We start from the raw sequence: 17,914 nt of genomic DNA on the forward strand, positions 1-17,914 counted from the left end.
GTTGGTCAGTCTGGTCTTGCAGTCTCGGCTGATTGTTCTGTCTACCAGTAGCTGGTGTTTTGCACCTCTGGTATTCTTGCCAATTCCTTTCTGTGTCCCGCTCATGTATTGACCCATGTGCCTGTTCATCTTAGCCGATATGATGCCTGACAGGAGCTTCCATGTAGTACTGAGGCAGGTTATTGGTCGGTAGTTGGAGGGGACCGGTCCCTTCTTGGGGTCCTTGGGGATCAGGACCGTCCGGCCTTCGGTTAGCCATTCCGGGTGTCTCTCGTTAACTAGCAGCTGGTTCATTTGTGCTGCCAGACGCTCGTGGAGTGCAGTCAGCTTCTTCAGCCAGTAGGCGTGAACCATGTCGGGCCCTGGTGCTGTCCAACTCTTCATACTGGAGACCCTTTCTTGGATATCTGCCACTGTGATGGTTACTGGACCCTGTTCAGGGAGGTCGCTGTGATCTGCCCTCAGATCCACTAGCCACTGAGCATTGCCGTTATGGGTTGCATCCTTCTCCCATATGCTCTTCCAGTATTGCTCCGTCTCCAGCCTTGGTGGTGCTGTTCTCTTATTGTTCCCTTGCCACTGAGAGTACACCTTTGCTGGTTCTGTGGAGAACAGCTGGTTTATTCTCCTGCCTTCTATCTCTCTGGTGTACCTCCTCAAGCGGCTGGCCAAGGCTGTGAGTCTTTGCTTGGCAGTTTCCAAGGCCTCAGGTATGGACAGCTTGCTGTATTTCTTAGGCACCTTATTTGTCTTACCTTTCTGCAACTCCGTTAGTTGGCTAACCTCCCTCCGTGCTACTTTGATCTTGCCCTCTAGCCTCCTTCTCCATGGAGGGTACTGCCCCTTGTGGCTGTTCAACTTGTAGCCAAGCATCTCACTGATCACTGCTGCCGTATTGTAGATCAGCTTGTTAGTGTCGGTAATCGTGGTTGTAGGTATTGCCCGTAGTGTTGCATTAACATCATCTAGCAGACCTTCTGAGGGTACTTCACGTAATCTTGGTAACCGGCTACGGGGGATCCAGGTTTCAAGCTTGGCCATGATCCTATTTTTCAGGTCAGCTCCTCTCGCACTCAACGATCCTTCTCCTATCGCACTTGGGGCTATGTACCCAATCTCGGGTGGGGGTGATGATATCTCCCCCCTGACCTGGCGTCCTGACTCCTCCTTGCCGTAGCATTTGTGTTGTACCTCGTCAATCTCTAGCTGTGAGAGCAGTCCCTTCTTTCGAATGTTGGAACACTGAGCTACTAGTTGTTTCGCCGTCATTGTGGATGTTGGGTATCGAAGAATCCATAGGTCCCTCATCCTATTCATGTAGCCCCTTCCGCCGGGGTTACTTGCGTAGTAGCATTCCAACAACGCCCTGTTTTCGTCCCTTGCCCACCGATGCCTTCTTGTTCCAGTAGCCCACTTTTCGTCAGGGTGCCCTGGTTCCTCAACACCTGACGCGGACCTTGTTGATCCGGGCGACGTCCGAGCCGGCATGCCTTCATATTTATCTGTCTCGCTCATGTCTGCGGTAGGCTTGCTTAGCATAGGGGGTCTAGCCTTAGGACCCTTACTGGATACAGACGCCCCAGGCAGGAATCGAACTTGCGATCCTCTGTTCCAAAGGCGTGTAGTTTAACCACTACGCTATCCAGCGTAGTGGTTAAACTATATATATATATATATATATATATATATATATATATATATATATACATATATATGTGTGTGTGTATATATATATATATATATATATATATATATATATATATACACACACACATATATATATATATATATATATATATACACACACACATACACATATATATATACACACATATATATATACACACATATATATATACACACACATACACATATATATATACACACATATATATATACATATATATATATATATATATATGTATATATATATACACACACATATATACATATATATACACACACACATATACATATATATACACACACACATATATATACACACACACATATATATACACACACACATATATATACACACACACACATATATATACACACACACATATATATACACACACACACATATATATACACACACACATATATATATATATACACATATATATATATATACACATATATATATATATACACACATATATATATATACACACATATATATATATACACACATATATATATATATATATATATATATATATATATATATATATATATATATATATATATATATATATATATATATACATATATACATATACACATATATATTTATTTATTTATTCATTTATTTATTTTTAAATCACTTGACCCATCAGAAACGACCTGGCCATGGTTTATGAATTATTTTAAAGTGCTAACTAATGATAACAGGGTACAGGCATTTCAGAGAGACGGAAGACTCATCAATGCGTTTAGCCGCTGAGGCATCCTAATGACTTGTACTGTGGACTGCAAAGGGCAGTAAATAGGCCACAGTGAAAATCTTTACGAAAGATAATGTTTACTCTGTGGTAAAGTCAAGGGATTTATTGAGGATGTTCACAGGTCATGTGTCATTTTAACACCTTGTTATTGAGGATTTCAATCTTGTCCTGATCCAGTCTGTGTTGGCGGTTGTAGGCCTCCATGGTAGTGCAGGAGCGCTCCATCTCGCGGTTGAGGACGCAGACAATGTTTTCGAAAGTGCTCACTTTGAGCTCCAGCTCCTGGCAGCGCCGGCTTAGCTCAGCCACTCTGGTTTTTTCACTCTGTAGCTGCAGTTCCAAAGCGGCACCCATGGCACTGGGCAGCGGGGTGAAGGATGTGGTTAGGGTCGGGGCACATGCTCCCTGCACAGGAGCTGCAACACACCCACCCAGCTGGCTCATCTTGAGTTCCAGATCCCTGAGGGACTGGTGGAGCTCCTGCAGCTTCTGGCTGGCCACCTCCAGGCTTTGGGGTTGCAGGCTCTCCAGGCTCACCTTGATGCCCATGATGAAATGCAGAAGCAGGTTAAGGTGTTCATACGAACACTGGCGCTCATGGTCATGGATCTTCTCTTTCTCCACCTTGGAATGAATGGAAGATAAAAGCAGAAACACATTAGGAAACTAAACAAAATCCTTTATTGTGTATTATGATGATGTGAAACACTGCCACCACAGAAGAAAATAATAATACGAGCACAAAGCAAATAATAGAGAAATTAATGGATATATACACTATACAAAGTATTCACAGCTGTAACTGTTCAGATTTAAGAGATTGCACAGAAAAACATTTGCATATTACATTAAATAGATTAGCTACATCTAATAAAATGTAAATTTAATCAGGTTAAATACAACTCTAATATGTAAACTAAGTCCTTTTTTTTCCTGAAAAAGACTTTTTTGGATGACGTGGAATAGATTTTTGATCATTTCCTTTATTTTTGTTTGGCTTCATTTTATTTGTGTGCTTTGCTAATAATGTTAAAAATTGAGTATAAAGGCATCCTAAGTGGTCTTGAACACACAAGTGTTCAGATCTTTATCTTTTGATAAATATGGACAATAGTGAGTGAAAGAATTACTCACAGATGAACCAAAAATCCAGTATGTTTCGCAACTCAGCATGTCAATGCCTAGATAACTATAGTTTATTTACTAGTTAACAATCCTGTATCTTAATCTTATTTTTAAAGTTCAATCGCTGCTAACCATCCATCCCTTGCCATTCCTGTTTGTTGTTTCCCTAGTGACAAGCTGATATCTGTTGTTGTAGCAGTAAATGTGAGAATATCTTACCCATCCTGGCACGTCCACATTGACTACCTGTTCAGTATAACAACTGACTAATTGGGCTAGCTCTTGGAAACTGGGACTAGAACTTAGACTCAGTAACAGCTCCCAACTTTAGAACAGAACAATAACAGTGTTCGTATTGAGTCTAAAAACATACATTTTATTAATGGACTAGAATAATTCTTTATTTTCATTGTACATGTACAACAAAATTGTGGAACGTACCACGTTCCCAAATTAGGCTTAACTTAAAACTAGTACTGAAATCATGTTGAATCATTTTTTTCTTTATTGTTTTTAATTGGCTTGTTCAAATGGTTAGACTTAAGATCTGAGACTTTGCTTCAGATTCTTAACGGCAGATCACTGGGTCTGTGAGAAACTTGATTTAAGATGCACTAGATCAGAAACCAGTTAGGAACAGGCTGCAAGCTGCAACAAAATCATCTACTGCCAATGTTTTGTTGGCAGATTCCACAGCTGGTGGTTCAGATAGAATCCAGTTTGGAAGCAGTGGCTAGAATGCCATATAACACATCAAACTCAAGGCCTGCAGCCCAAATGTGGCCCGCCAAATCATTTATATGGCCCACAGGAGCTTGTGCATGATTGTCTTAAAATAAGTTTACTATATGCTGCTTAAAAGCGCACATTGACCATAAACTACATCTCCCACAATGCCCCCGGTACTGGGGGCAAGAGTGATGTACTGCCAGATCTGTTATTTAAATATACGTGTGGTATCCACAGAAACTCCGCTAAAAACTCATAAATCCATTTCAACGATCACCAAAAAGCCAAAACAGCACAAGATTAAAGAGCAGGTAAACAGATTCCGCAAAAAGATGTAAACACAAAGTGTGGATCCCACGTACAGGACATGCCCTTTGGGTGCAAAAAGCCGACATTTCACAGATTGCGAAACTTCAGATTTCTTCACTCTCCAACCAAAACTCACTCAACCAGCAAGAAGACAAGATCACGATCACGTTTGAAAAACATTATAATGAATTCTCACTTTCTTTCTTTCCCTCTTTCCCTCACCACCATCTCTCCGTGTGCTTTGAGACTAGTTTCCCATCACAACTCTCTATTTTCTGCCTTACTTGCTTGCTTATTATGCACCTGTCTACCGTTGTGTACAGTGTTGTCAGCAACTGTTTTTGTTTTCCAAAAAAAAAATAACACCTGACAAGAAAGTCTCATTTCTGCTACTCAGTGCCAAATAAATTTCAACGGTCACAATTTATGCCAAACAGCAAACCGCTTAGCTATGTGTCTAATAAAACCTCTGTAACTTTGTGAAAAACACAAAAGTTTATGTTTTTCACTTTCTACTATTAAAATCTCTGATTTTTATGACTACAGTTAAAAAACAACAACAAAATGGACAATCTGGACAATGAGCTACCAGAATTTGTAATTTTACACACTTTTTTCTTACTATTTAAGCCTGCCATATAACACCAATTGTGACATGGACATTATTAACAACTAGTAATAATAATACCAGTTGTTAACAGCAGTCCAACCACTTTCTTCATTCATCATTTATATTTTCACTCAGTATTTATAATAATTCAATACATTTCTATCAGAGCCTGTCACAAAGAAGGTTATCAACACACTTTTCAGCATAGTTTTTGTTGTGGAAATGAGCCCTGTCTCTACTGATGTGAGCCTACATCAGTGAAAGGATGAATGCTGCAATCAAAATTTTATTGTGTATAAACCAACTGTCCTTTAGAGAAAGTCTTAAAAACCCAATAGCTGAATACTTCGTATAGGCACTGTGCTAATATACAAACAGGCTTCCTACTCAACATCACAGTATTTGCATACAGGTGGGTAGCAACCAACTCTTCAACTGCTGAATAATATAATACCTTGGCTTTACATTATATGCAAACCACTGCGGAATATTCATACACTTTTTTAATAGAGATTTTACACTGCCCAACCTTTGTCAAATTATGGTTATTTTAGTAAAGAAATAAGGTACTTACATTTTGTTGTTTTAGTTAAAACTGTTGGAAAAATTTAGTCTGCTACATGGAAGATTTAGTTGAATTTTGCCAAGGTATTAAATGATTCAATAGTTATGATGTTAACAGGTGATCAGGTGATACACATACAGCAAATTCTGACAAAAATGTCTACTTACAGACGTATCGCAGCCAACAACATGAAATCTGCATGGAGCTTTAAATTTACTGCAGAACTTAATATGGTCCACATACTGCAAAACAAAAAATATGAAAGAAGCTAATGATCTGTAGAATACGGTGTAGAATTTGATCCCTAGCTAAATGGCAAATGAGATTAATCTAACAGAATTATGAAAAAAAATTTAAATCTCTGCAGTACCTTTTCTCTGGGGATCTTTTTCTTCGCACAACCTTCACAAATCATTGGATACTTTGGACAGATCTCATCATGAGCCTGAAAAAATAAGTAGACCAGAATAAAAGAAAACACTTCTCGTCCAGCTCCTTGCCTTAACTATTTAACTTAACACCAGTTTAACTATATAGATGCCTCAAGGCATGCAGAGGTAGTTCATACTGATATAAGAAAATTACATAAATTAGCCAAATTAGATGTTATTGTTGTTAGTCCTGTTTGTAGGTGTACAGATGACTATCACTGAAATACCACAATATGGGTGAAAGCTCATTCAGTGGTTACTGAATTTACTGAATTTAATTTTAAAGGTAAATATATCTTTGTTTTCCTTTTATTTCACTAAAACTATATTTGTATCATATCTGTGTGCTTGAATATGTCTGAGAAGGGTAAATTTAAACCCAAATGTAATGGCACAAAAACAAGTGTTTACGGGTATGTGGTGACAATGAGTCAGCATTTCAATTCAATTCAGTTTTATTTATACAGCACCAAATCACTACATCAGTCGCCTCAAGGTGCTATATTATTGTAAGGTAGACCCTACAATAATACATACTGAGAAAAACCCAACAGTCATATGACCCCCTATGAGCAAGCACTTTGGTGACAGTGAGAAGGAAAAACTCCCTTTTAATAGGAAGAAACATCCGGCAGAACCAGGCTCAGATCATTTCCCATGAAATATTGGACACACTTGCCATATACTTCTACATATCTTATACTTCACTGATGACTAAGTGCTGAGACAAGATGGCCATAAGATAAGGCTGAATACCATGGAAAACGTAATAAGCAAAGGTTGAGATTACAATATTTTATCATATGCATTTAATCACATATACTGCATCATAACATAAACGTCAACTAAATTAGCATCATGTTAATGTTTCAGAATGCAACAGCTCTTTTTATGATGCATTACTGTAACAGAGAGAAGCCTGACCTTGATATTCTTTAACAGGAAGGGTTCTTTGCAGTATTTGCAGTTGAGCGTTCTCTCCGGACACTCTCTCTCATTGTGGCGTTCCTGCTCATTGGCTCTCATGAGCTCTTTACAGGAAGGACAGAGGATGATCATGAAGTCACAGTTGCCCTCGTGGCTGGCCTGTAGGTGACCAAAACAACTTTACATATTGTCCAATTACTGTATGATAAAATTGTTTGTACGGTTAACTTGATGACGTTACAATGAGCAGATATAGTATTATGTTGTATCTCACATGAGGCCAAGTTAAACCCTTTTGAGGTGAGAATACTGACCAGGTAATAAAATAAAATAAAACATGTACAAAAAGTTGTTAAAACCATTTTAGAAGAACATACTCTAATTTTTCAGTTAGAAGTTGCATGACTGAGCCAAGTTCAACACTAGGCAATAGTTCAGTCGACCAGAACAGCCTTAATGAGTAGTCACACTACAGTGGAAAAGCAATCAAGATCCAAGATCTGCCTTACTGCCCCCTGGGAAAATCTCTCTTGTTGCCACATAGAACCCATTCCAGTCACATAAAATGCATCCATCCAAAAAGTGCAAAAGTTCATATGGGTAATGATGAAAAAAATATAAGTGTAAGAGTAAACTCCTGCAAATACAGACATATAAATGGTAAATGGCCTGCATTTGTATAGTGCTTTACTCAGTCTAAGGATCCCAAAGCGCTTTACACTACATTCAGTCATTCACCCATTCACACACACATTCACACACTGGCAATGGTGAGCTACGTTGTAGCCACAGCTGCCCTGGGGCACACTGATAGAGGTGAGGCTGCTGGACACTGGCGCCACCGGGCCCTCTGACCACCACCAGTAGGCAAACATATATACAGTGGGGCAAAAAAGTATTTAGTCAGCCACCGATTGTGCAAGTTCCCCCACTTAAAATGATGACAGAGGTCAGTAATTTGCACCAGAGGTACACTTCAACTGTGAGAGACAGAATGTGAAAAAAAAATCCATGAATCCACATGGTAGGATTTGTAAAGAATTTATTCGTAAATTAGGGTGGAAAATAAGTATTTGGTCACCTCAAACAAGGAAAATCTCTGGCTCTCACAGACCTGTAACGTCTTCTGTAAGAAGCTTTTCTGTTCCCCACTCGTTACTAGAGATAGCACGATACCACTTTTTTATGTCCGATACCGATATCATAAATTTGGATAACTGCCGATACCGATATGAATCCGATATAGTGTTTTTTAATAAACAAAACTGTTTTTTAAATATCTTGCTGCATTTTGTATAAGTTCATACTCAAGTTTAAAACAACAACTACACTAAAGCTATTCTGTTATACCTGTATGCAAAAAAAAAATATTTCATAGTTCAGCAATACTGATCAATCTAATAAACTTAAACCTACACCATCCTCCCTATTCTGGTATTTTAAAGAGTACTTAGCATAAATATTAAGCAACCTAACTAATAGGGTTCCAACTCCCAGCAACAACAAAAATAAATAAATAAAAAATAGGGAACCACCCCTCACGCTCCACCTCATGATGCTTAATCGACGTAATCAACCTTAATTTGATGCAGTGTGAAAAAAAATGCACAGAAATCAATTATTTTTCAAGAAATATTAAATAGATTCAACATCTTTCTTCAACAAAATTGCAGACTGCACAGATGGTACCTTCCCAAAGGAAAAAGTACTATAGCTTACTAGGGTATATATATTAGACTTAATAGTTACTATATACAGTAATTGACTTCTATTCATTTTACATCAAATTAAAACTTTGGGTGTAAGATAATTATTTATTAAAAGCTAGACATTTTAAATGAGAATAAGAAAGAAAAGTATGTCTTTGTGCCCCCTTTTCCCTGTTAATGCCCTATCGGCCCCCCTGGCTAAACTTTGCTAGATCCGCCCCTGCACAGTTACCAGCGTCAGCTATGTAGAAAAAGATCCTCGAGTAGAAAGTAATATTAAATAAATTCTAACAACAGCTGATCAAGCTTAAACGTGCTGCTGTTGTTTATCCGCTGGTTTCCTCTTTCTGGTGCAAAGTGGGCCAAAAGCAAACTAGAGACACGGACTCGCGACAGAAAAGCCGATCAGCTGATCGTTAAGCAGTTTCATGATTGAAGTAGCAGCAAGAAGAGGCAGTCGCTCCATATATCGCTTGTTAAGCTTAACGCAGGAATGCTTTACAAACATTCAGAGATGGACTTACACACTTGCTTTACTTCTCTTGGGATAACTTTGTCGGAGATGAAATGCCGGGTTGCTAGCGAAGCTCCAAATGCTATCCAGACCACTGACAGGTCGGCATGCCACAGCCGCTCTATCACGTGATGCATACTGCTCCGACGTGCTAACGTTCTGAGGTGAGTTACGGTGTGTTGCAAGTTTTGTGAGGTGCTTTCGTGATATTTAATGGATCGGATTACATTTTTTATTTTTCTCCGATATCCGATCCAGTAATTTAGGTCAGTATCGGACCGATACCGATACGTAATATCGGATCGGTCCATCTCTACTCATTACCTGTATGAATGGCACCTGTTTGAACTCATCATCTGTATAAAAGACACCTGTCCACAGCCTCAAACAGTCAGACTCCAAACGCCGCCATGGCCAAGACCAAAGAGCTTTCGAAGGACACCAGGAAAAGTATTGTAGACCTGCACCAGACTGGGAAGAGTGAATCTACAATAGGCAAGCAGCTTGGTGTGAAAAAAATCAACTGTGGGAGCAATCATCAGAAAATGGAAGACATACAAGACCACTGATAATCTCCCTCGATCTGGGGCTCCACGCAAGATCTCATCCCGTGGGGTCAAAATGATCATGAGAACGGTGAGCAAAGATCCCAGAACCACACGGGGGGACCTGGTGAATGACCTGCAGAGATCTGGGACCAAAGTAACAAAGGTCACCGTCAGTAACACACTACAACGGCAGGGAATCAAATCCCGCAGTGCCAGACGTGTTCCGCTGCTGAAGCCAGTGCATGTCCAGGCCCGTCTGAAGTTTGCCGGAGAGCACATGGATGATACAGCAGAGGATTGGGAGAATGTCATGTGGTCAGATGAAACCAAAGTAGAACTTTTTGGTATAAACTCAACTCGTCGTGTTTGGAGGAAGAAGAATACTGAGTTGCATCCCAAGAACACCATACCTACTGTGAAGCATGGGGGTGGAAACATCATGCTATGGGGCTGTTTTTCTGCCAAGGGGACAGGACGACTGATCCGTGTTAAGGACAGAATGAATGGGGCCATGTATCATGAGATTTTGAGCCAAAACCTCCTTCCATCAGTGAGAACTTTGAAGATGAAACGAGGCTGGGTCTTCCAACATGACAATGATCCAAAACACACTGCCCGGGCAACAAAGGAGTGGCTCCGTAAGAAGCATTTGAAAGTCCTGGAGTGGCCTAGCCAGTCTCCAGACCTCAACCCCATAGAAAATCTGTGGCGGGAGTTGAAAGTCCGTGTTGCTCGGCGACAGCCCCAAAACATCACTGCTCTCGAGAAGATCTGCATGGAGGAATGGGCCAAAATACCAGCTACTGTGTGTGCAAACCTGGTAAAGACCTATAGTAAACGTTTGACCTCTGTTATTACCAACAAAGGTTATGTTACAAAGTATTGAGTTGTATTTTTGTTATTGACCAAATACTTATTTTCCACCCTGATTTACGAATAAATTCTTTACAAATCCTACCATGTGGATTCATGGATTTTTTTTCACATTCTGTCTCTCACAGTTGAAGTGTACCTCTGGTGCAAATTACTGACCTCTGTCATCATTTTAGGTGGGGGAACTTGCACAATCGGTGGCTGACTAAATACTTTTTTGCCCCACTGTACATACAATATATACTGTACATATATAGATATGTCACAAAACTGGTTATTCCAAATTAACAAATGATACTCAAATCAAATCAAATCACAATCAAATCACTTTTATTGTCACATTACATGTGCAGGTACATTGGTACAGTACATGTGAGTGAAATTCTCGTGTGCGAGCTTCACAAGCAACAGAGTTGTGCAAAACACAATAACGTAAACAAGCAAAATACAAGAATGGCTACATCTGAAACTAATAAATATATGTACAATATATAATAGTATATGCATTTCTGGATGTGTATACTAAATATTTTTCTACGTGTGTGTGTGTGTGTGTGTGTGTGTATACACATATTTTACAAATTAAATAGAGTAAACAATAAATAAAATATATAAAAATATACAGAGTTGAGACATGTGCAAAACAGTGGCATTACTGTACAGTATGGAGTCCATAATGTTGAAGTTCCAGTAGTGAAGCTGAGGTGTCTATGACGTGTTCAGCAGTCTGATGGCCTGGTGGAAGAAGCTGTCTCTCAGTCTGCTGGTTCGGGACCGGATGCTGCAGAACCTCCTTCCTGAGGGAAGTAGTCTGAACAGTTTATGGCTGGGGTGACTGGAGTCCTTGATGATCCTCCCCGCTTTCCTCAGGCAGCGCTTCCTGTAGATGTCTTGGAGGGAGGGAAGCTCACCTCCAATTATCCGTTCAGAGCACCGCACTACTCGCTGGAGAGCTTTGCAGTTGTAGGCGGTGCTGTTGCCATACCAGGTGGTGATGCATCCAGTGAGGATGCTCTCAATGGCACAGTGATAGAAGGTCCTGAGGATGCCAAATCTTTTCAGTCTCCTGAGAAAGAAGAGGCGCTGCTGCACCTTCTTCACTGTTTTGTTTGTGTGTACTGACCACGTAAGATCCTCAGCCAGATGTACACCAAGGAACCGGAAGCTGCTCACTCTCTCCACAGCAGCGCCGTTGATGGTGATGGGGGTGTGTACTTCTCTGCACCTCCGGAAGTCCACTATCAACTCCTTTGTCTTTGCGACGTTGAGTGTGAGATGGTTGTCTTGACACCAGTGGGTCAGGGCGCTGACCTCCTCCCTGTAGGCCGTCTCATCACCGTTGGTGATAAGACCCACCACTGTAGTGTCGTCCGCAAACTTCACAATGATGTTGGAGTTGTTAGTGGCTGTGCAGTCGTAGGTGTAGAGTGAGTATAGGAGAGGGCTCAGTACACACCCCTGTGGAGCACCAGTGTTCAGTGTGATGGGGGATGAGGTGATGCTGCCCAGTCTGACCACTTGGCGTTTGTCAGACAGGAAGCTAAGGATCCAGCTGCAGAGGGAGCTGCTCAGTCCTAGATCCTGCAGTTTCCTGTCTAGCTTCGAGGGAACGATGGTATTGAATGCTGAGCTGTAATCTACAAACAGCATTCTCACATACGTGTCTCTCTTCTCCAGGTGTGACAGGGCAGTATGTAGTGTCAGGGCTATGGCATCATCAGTGGACCTGTTGTGGCGGTATGCGAACTGTAGAGGGTCCAGTGAGTCGGGTAGTGCAGAGCAGATGAAGTCCCTGACCAGCTTCTTGAAGCATTTGCTTACGATGGGGGTCAGGGCTACAGGTCGCCAGTTGTTCAGTGAGGAGATGGTGGAGGATTTGGGTACAGGGACGATGGTGGCCATTTTGAAGCAGGCTGGGACTACAGACAGAGAGAGGGAAAGGTTGAAGATGTGTGTGAACACTCCAGCCAGCTGAGCCGCGCATGATCTGAGGACGCGGCCGGGAATCCCGTCCGGACCAGTAGCTTTGCGCGCGTTCACCTTCCTGAAGCACTTCCGCACATCCTCCTCAGACACAGTGTGTGCACTGACGTCATCCGCGGTGCGCACACTGTCCGGTCTCATGGTGTTCGCTGTGTCGAATCTAGCGTAGAATACGTTTAGATCCTCACACAGAGAGGCCGTGGTCTGCGGTGTGCTGGTTTTCCCTCTAAAGTCTGTGATCGTGTTTAGTCCCTGCCACATACTACTGGTTCAATGTCATCATTTCAGAATGCATTGGTTCTGCTCGGCTGGTTCCACTCTCCGTTTACATCATTGATTTAAAAAAAATAACCATCTGTTGTCACCACAGGTATAATTAATTACTTAATTTCTTTCAATTAGTGCTGGGCGATAGAACGATAACAATATGTATTGTGAAATAACTTTTTCTTGATAGAAAAATTAAACTATTGCGATAGGCCTCATCTCGCTTGTCCTCTTAAAAAAAAAAAAAAAAAAGGACAGCCAATGCAAATTAAGTAGTGCAGAGCCGAACCAATCACAGCCGCAGCGTCACGTCACGTGACTTGTTACGTACAGCACAAGTGCCAAGCCGCACATGTGTATTTGTTTGGGAAGCAGCCAGCCGCCGTGCCGCCTGGGTAATGGAGGAAATGAGTGTGCTGACTAGAGAAAAATCAACCGAGAGCGTGACCGAAGGTTACCGAAGAGAACACAGATGATGGTTCCAATGCCGGAGAGATTGCCGGAAGAGCCATAGAAGTTCCGTAGTGTGAAGGTGTATAGGATAAAGGTCTAATCATCTCTTAGTTTAGTCAGATTGCACAGAGTGTATATATTTGTTAATAATTTGAATCATTTTGGATAAGGATAAGTGTAAGATAATGGGGAATTTCAGTTTTTACTTTATAATTTGTTTAGCGTAAGATTTACAGTTAAATTGTATTTTTTCTTGCCTTATTTAATTTGTACGTACTGTTCCTTTAACACACGGTAACTGTGCACGGGGGGAGTGTTCGCGACAGGCAGTGTGGAGCTACGGGGGCTCTTTTCTGGAAGCGCTGGGTGAGAGAGTATTTGCCTCAGCTTCAGACACGGCAGAAGTGGACACGGGTGTCTAGGAACTTTGTGCCTGGAGACATCGTTTTGCTCGTGGACGAAACAGCACTGAGAAACTCTTGGCTCATTGGTAGAGTCACTCAAGCCATGCCGGATGAACATGGCCTTGTTTGCAGGGTTCGTGTGAAGACCAAGACCAGTGAACTCGATAGACCGATCACTAAGGTCTGTCTGCTCCTAGAAGCAGTATGAGTCAGTGGTAAAGGCTGGACTCCCACGGTATGTCATGTACTGGTGACCTCTGACATCAGAAGAAATTATGTTCTAAGGACTGAATGCCTATGTTGTTGAACTTGATCATTGTGCCAAATTGTTAATAATTGTTTATAAGTTTATAGAACAATTAGCGGTCGGGAATGTATAGGATAAAGGTCTAATCATCTCTTAGTTTAGTCAGATTGCACAGAGTCTATATTTCTTAATAATATGAATGATTTTGGATAAGGATAAGTGTAAGATAATGGGGAATTTCAGTTTTTACTTTATAATTTGTTTAGCGTAAGATTTGCAGTTAAATTGTATTTTTTCTTGCCTTATTTAATTTGTACGTACTGTTCCTTTAACACACGGTAACTGTGCACGGGGGGAGCGTTCGCGACGGGCAGTGTGGAGCTACGGGGGCTTTAACTAGCTGTGGAGAAAAACTGTTTCTTACCGTGTTTGCAGTGTACAGGAACATTCAAATGGATCACTGTATTTCAAACTGTGGAAATAAATGTTTGCCTGTTTGTTTTTCAACTACAAGCGGACTTTGTGGATTATGTTCAACTGCACTAAGACACGCGTACGGCCCGACTACCAGCTAGTGCTTCCGCGGTAATAGAAGGTATTTCGGCTATTTCAAGTCTGACAAAAAACAGAGTAGCGCACACTGTTGTGCCAAAAGCAAGTCTGGAAATACAATAAAGCGGTGCATGCTCAATCTCTGACTGGAAGCGCTAATTCGTCATTCGGCTTTTGTCAGACTAAAGTAACTGTTAAAACTGTTTGAAAAGCTAAGCTATACAACAAGGAGAGATTGAGAATTTCCTTTTAGTTCTCAGTTTATTTGATATTGACAAAAGTTAGTCAATTTTGTCTGTTCTTCTGTAAAACAAACTAGGATTTATTTTTAGAATTAATATTTTGTTTTTAAGTGGAATTGACAATTATTCTGTTTTGTTTGTTGTATTTTGAAACTTAAACGCTTTAGCGGCTGCCTTTTGTGTAGTTTGCAATATTTGCCTTTATTTATCTGAAAAAGTCTCATGTTCCTTAAGTACATCTACCCTGTTGAACTTATTATGGGAAATAAATATTTAAATCAAAACAAGCTGCTGATTATTTCACATTTTACTTGTGAGCAACGGCACATTTAAATCCTACAAATATAGTTATTTGGCTTATATCGTGATATATAGCGTTATCGCCTGAAATGAAAAAAACATATCGTGATATGAAAAAATCTTATATCGCCCAGCTCTACCTTCAATACAAAAATATTTTGTTTGTCATGGCTTACACAAGTAAAATTAACACAGAACTTAAAATGACTATATGAACACAAAAGTCATACCATTTTTTGTGTGCCAGATACTCCTCAACATCATAAAGTGGCTCCTGACAATTGACCATAAGGATCCAAGCCACCAACAATTAAAATTTTATATGAACCATGTCAGAATAAACAGTGTATATTACCCAACAGATATTATAAAAACAACACTATAAAGTAGGGGCAGTTTGAAATGCTGATAGAGTGTGTATATATGCTTAGGTCTGTCTCAGTAGTTCAGGATTGGATATGTGACTGGTGAGGGTTGACGGGGGCCTGAAATGGTGAGAGTGTGGGTGAGAGCAACACAGGTCAGTACAGTACCATGGGTGGATTTCAGCAAAACCCACAGCGGGGTGAGCCTGATATACGTGTTGACCAATGAATGGGTGGGTATGTGAACACACAGGTCTCTACAGGTATTCACAGCCAGTAATAAGACACATCTTCCCCTCCTTCAGAGTAACTTGAATCCCAACTCCGTGCCCGTTCTGCTGATTTTGAGGGATCTGATGACTTCCTCATTTTCATCTGTGGCTTTAATCTATTTGCAGCAGGACTGTGTGGGCTCAATTGGCAGGTCATTCACCTGTAGCAGGAGGTTGCGGTACCTCCTGCTACACCTTCTCTCTCTGGGCATAATCTATAGACAGGGTTGTCCCCTATCTGTTCTTTCGCAGTGTAGATGTCCTGTTACCAACAGGGGTCTAAGTTGCACAGGACCTCCTCTTTCAATGAGGTTGTGTACAAGAACTATATCCCCACAATGGAGGGCACTCTTGTCATAAAGTCCTTTACAATAAGAGCTCGTTGCCCGTTTGCATTTGCTATTCAGTATACCTGAATCATTCCTGTCCACTTCTTGGCATAACCACTTGGTGTTTCAGCCTCCTGATCTTTAGAGTCCAAAAAGGAGGTCAATGGGGCGACATAGATGATGGCCATAAAACAAGTAGTAGGGGAAGAGCCCTGTAGCCTCATGCTTTGTACAGTTGTACACATTAATGATATGTGGTAGGTGGTTGTTACATCCTGGGAGGCTGTGGGAGTGTGTGGGCGTGGTGTTGTCTTCTCTCTCTCCTCCTCCTTCGTTCTGGCCCCTCCCCTTGTCTCTCTCTGCCCCTGCCCTCTCCTTTAGGTCACACCTGGTGCTCATCTGCTCTCATTACAACCAATTACCCTCAGGGGTGATATAAGCTGGAGAAGAGCAGTGTGGAGGAGGAGGGAGAGGTTTCTGGTGGATTTCCTCTGTGCTGGTCAGAGCGTGCTACTGGCTTAGGTGTGGAACAGCCTGCTGCGTATGACCAGCCTTCTGGTGTGTGGCTCTTTGTGAGTAGTGTTTAACTGAGCAGTGATTGCCCATGAGTGACGGCGGCCTTCATTAGTTTGTGTGGCCTGCTTGGATATTGTTTGTTAGCAGCGTTGCTGTCTCTTTCTGTTGAAACCTTACTGTTGCTTTCTTTGTTGAGTGGTCATTACCCCTTTGGGTTGACCTCCCTGATTTCTTATTATAGCAGCGGTGCTGTCTCCTTTTGTTGTTGCCATTTATATGATTATTGAGGTGTTTGCCTACAATAAAGATCTATTTTATGTTAAATACCTCTGCCTGGCGTTCTTTTCATTCCACCTGGATCTAATTGTTACTGTCCCCCACCCTCATCGCCTAGACTTTTATGTGGGGACGTAACAAAGTGGGGGCTCGTCCGGGATCGGAATGAAAGGAATTGGGTTGATTACAAGTGCGTACAGGTGTTTGTGTGTTGTGTGAAGGTCATTTGGCAACTGCTGCTCTCCCCGGCTAGCACAGGGGAGTGTCTAGCTGAGCATTTGCTCTTCCTTCGGACACTCGTTTTTTTGTTTTGCCTTTTTTATTTTCGGAGCAAACCCGGGTGGGGATTAATTCTCTGTTGGGGGTAGGCTTGTCGGTGCCTTTTGGCACTTGATGATTCGCCTTTAAAGTGGCCTCGAGCCTGGTACGCTCCAGAAGCTAGGACAGGCTAGATTCTGAGCAGGCAGGACTGGGGGGAGTGTGGGCTTTTCAATTAATGGTTGACTTTTTGACACAACACATTTCTCTTTCGCTTGTGTGTAGTTCTGTAGTGAAGGCATTGTGTGTGTTTTGTGGTGTTTGCAGCTAGTGAGCTGTCTGTGTTTTGTGGTGATTGCAGCTAGTGAGCTGTGTTTGTGGTTTCCAGCTAGTGAGCTGCGCTTTCCTTTTGACTTTGCTTTATTGACCAACGCCTGAGTTTTTGTTTGTTTTTCTTAAATGGTGATAGCGGCTTGTCCGTCTCTCTTAGTTGAGCTACTTTAATAAAACTCTTTAATTTAACCCTTTTGCCTCCTTGACTCCTTTTTCTGACCTGGACACCTTTTGTTACTTCCCCCTCACCGCCTAGACCCCTCAGGGGAACGTAACAGTGGTCTTTCCAGTTCTCCTTTTCTTTTTCTCCCAGAGTCCATAGCATTT

The 17,914-nt window shown here is 41.4% G+C and overlaps 1 protein-coding gene across 3 annotated transcripts in view; it reads right to left on the minus strand.

The window, feature by feature from the left end:
* Positions 1–17,914, minus strand: part of traf2a (Tnf receptor-associated factor 2a) — a 41,331-nt gene that overhangs the window by 13,486 nt on the left and 9,931 nt on the right. For all 3 annotated transcript variants that reach the window (XM_026186442.2, XM_080309235.1, XM_080309236.1), the window contains 4 exons: positions 7,144–7,305; positions 6,159–6,233; positions 5,956–6,030; positions 2,592–3,074 (listed from right to left, as the gene is read on the minus strand). In XM_026186442.2, coding sequence (XP_026042227.1) covers positions 2,592–3,074; positions 5,956–6,030; positions 6,159–6,233; positions 7,144–7,305 — 795 coding nt within the window. The remainder of the gene's footprint in view (positions 1–2,591; positions 3,075–5,955; positions 6,031–6,158; positions 6,234–7,143; positions 7,306–17,914) is intronic.

The sequence above is a fragment of the Astatotilapia calliptera genome, chromosome 12, assembly GCF_964374335.1.
Source record: "Astatotilapia calliptera chromosome 12, fAstCal68.1, whole genome shotgun sequence".
NCBI lineage: Eukaryota > Metazoa > Chordata > Actinopteri > Cichliformes > Cichlidae > Astatotilapia > Astatotilapia calliptera.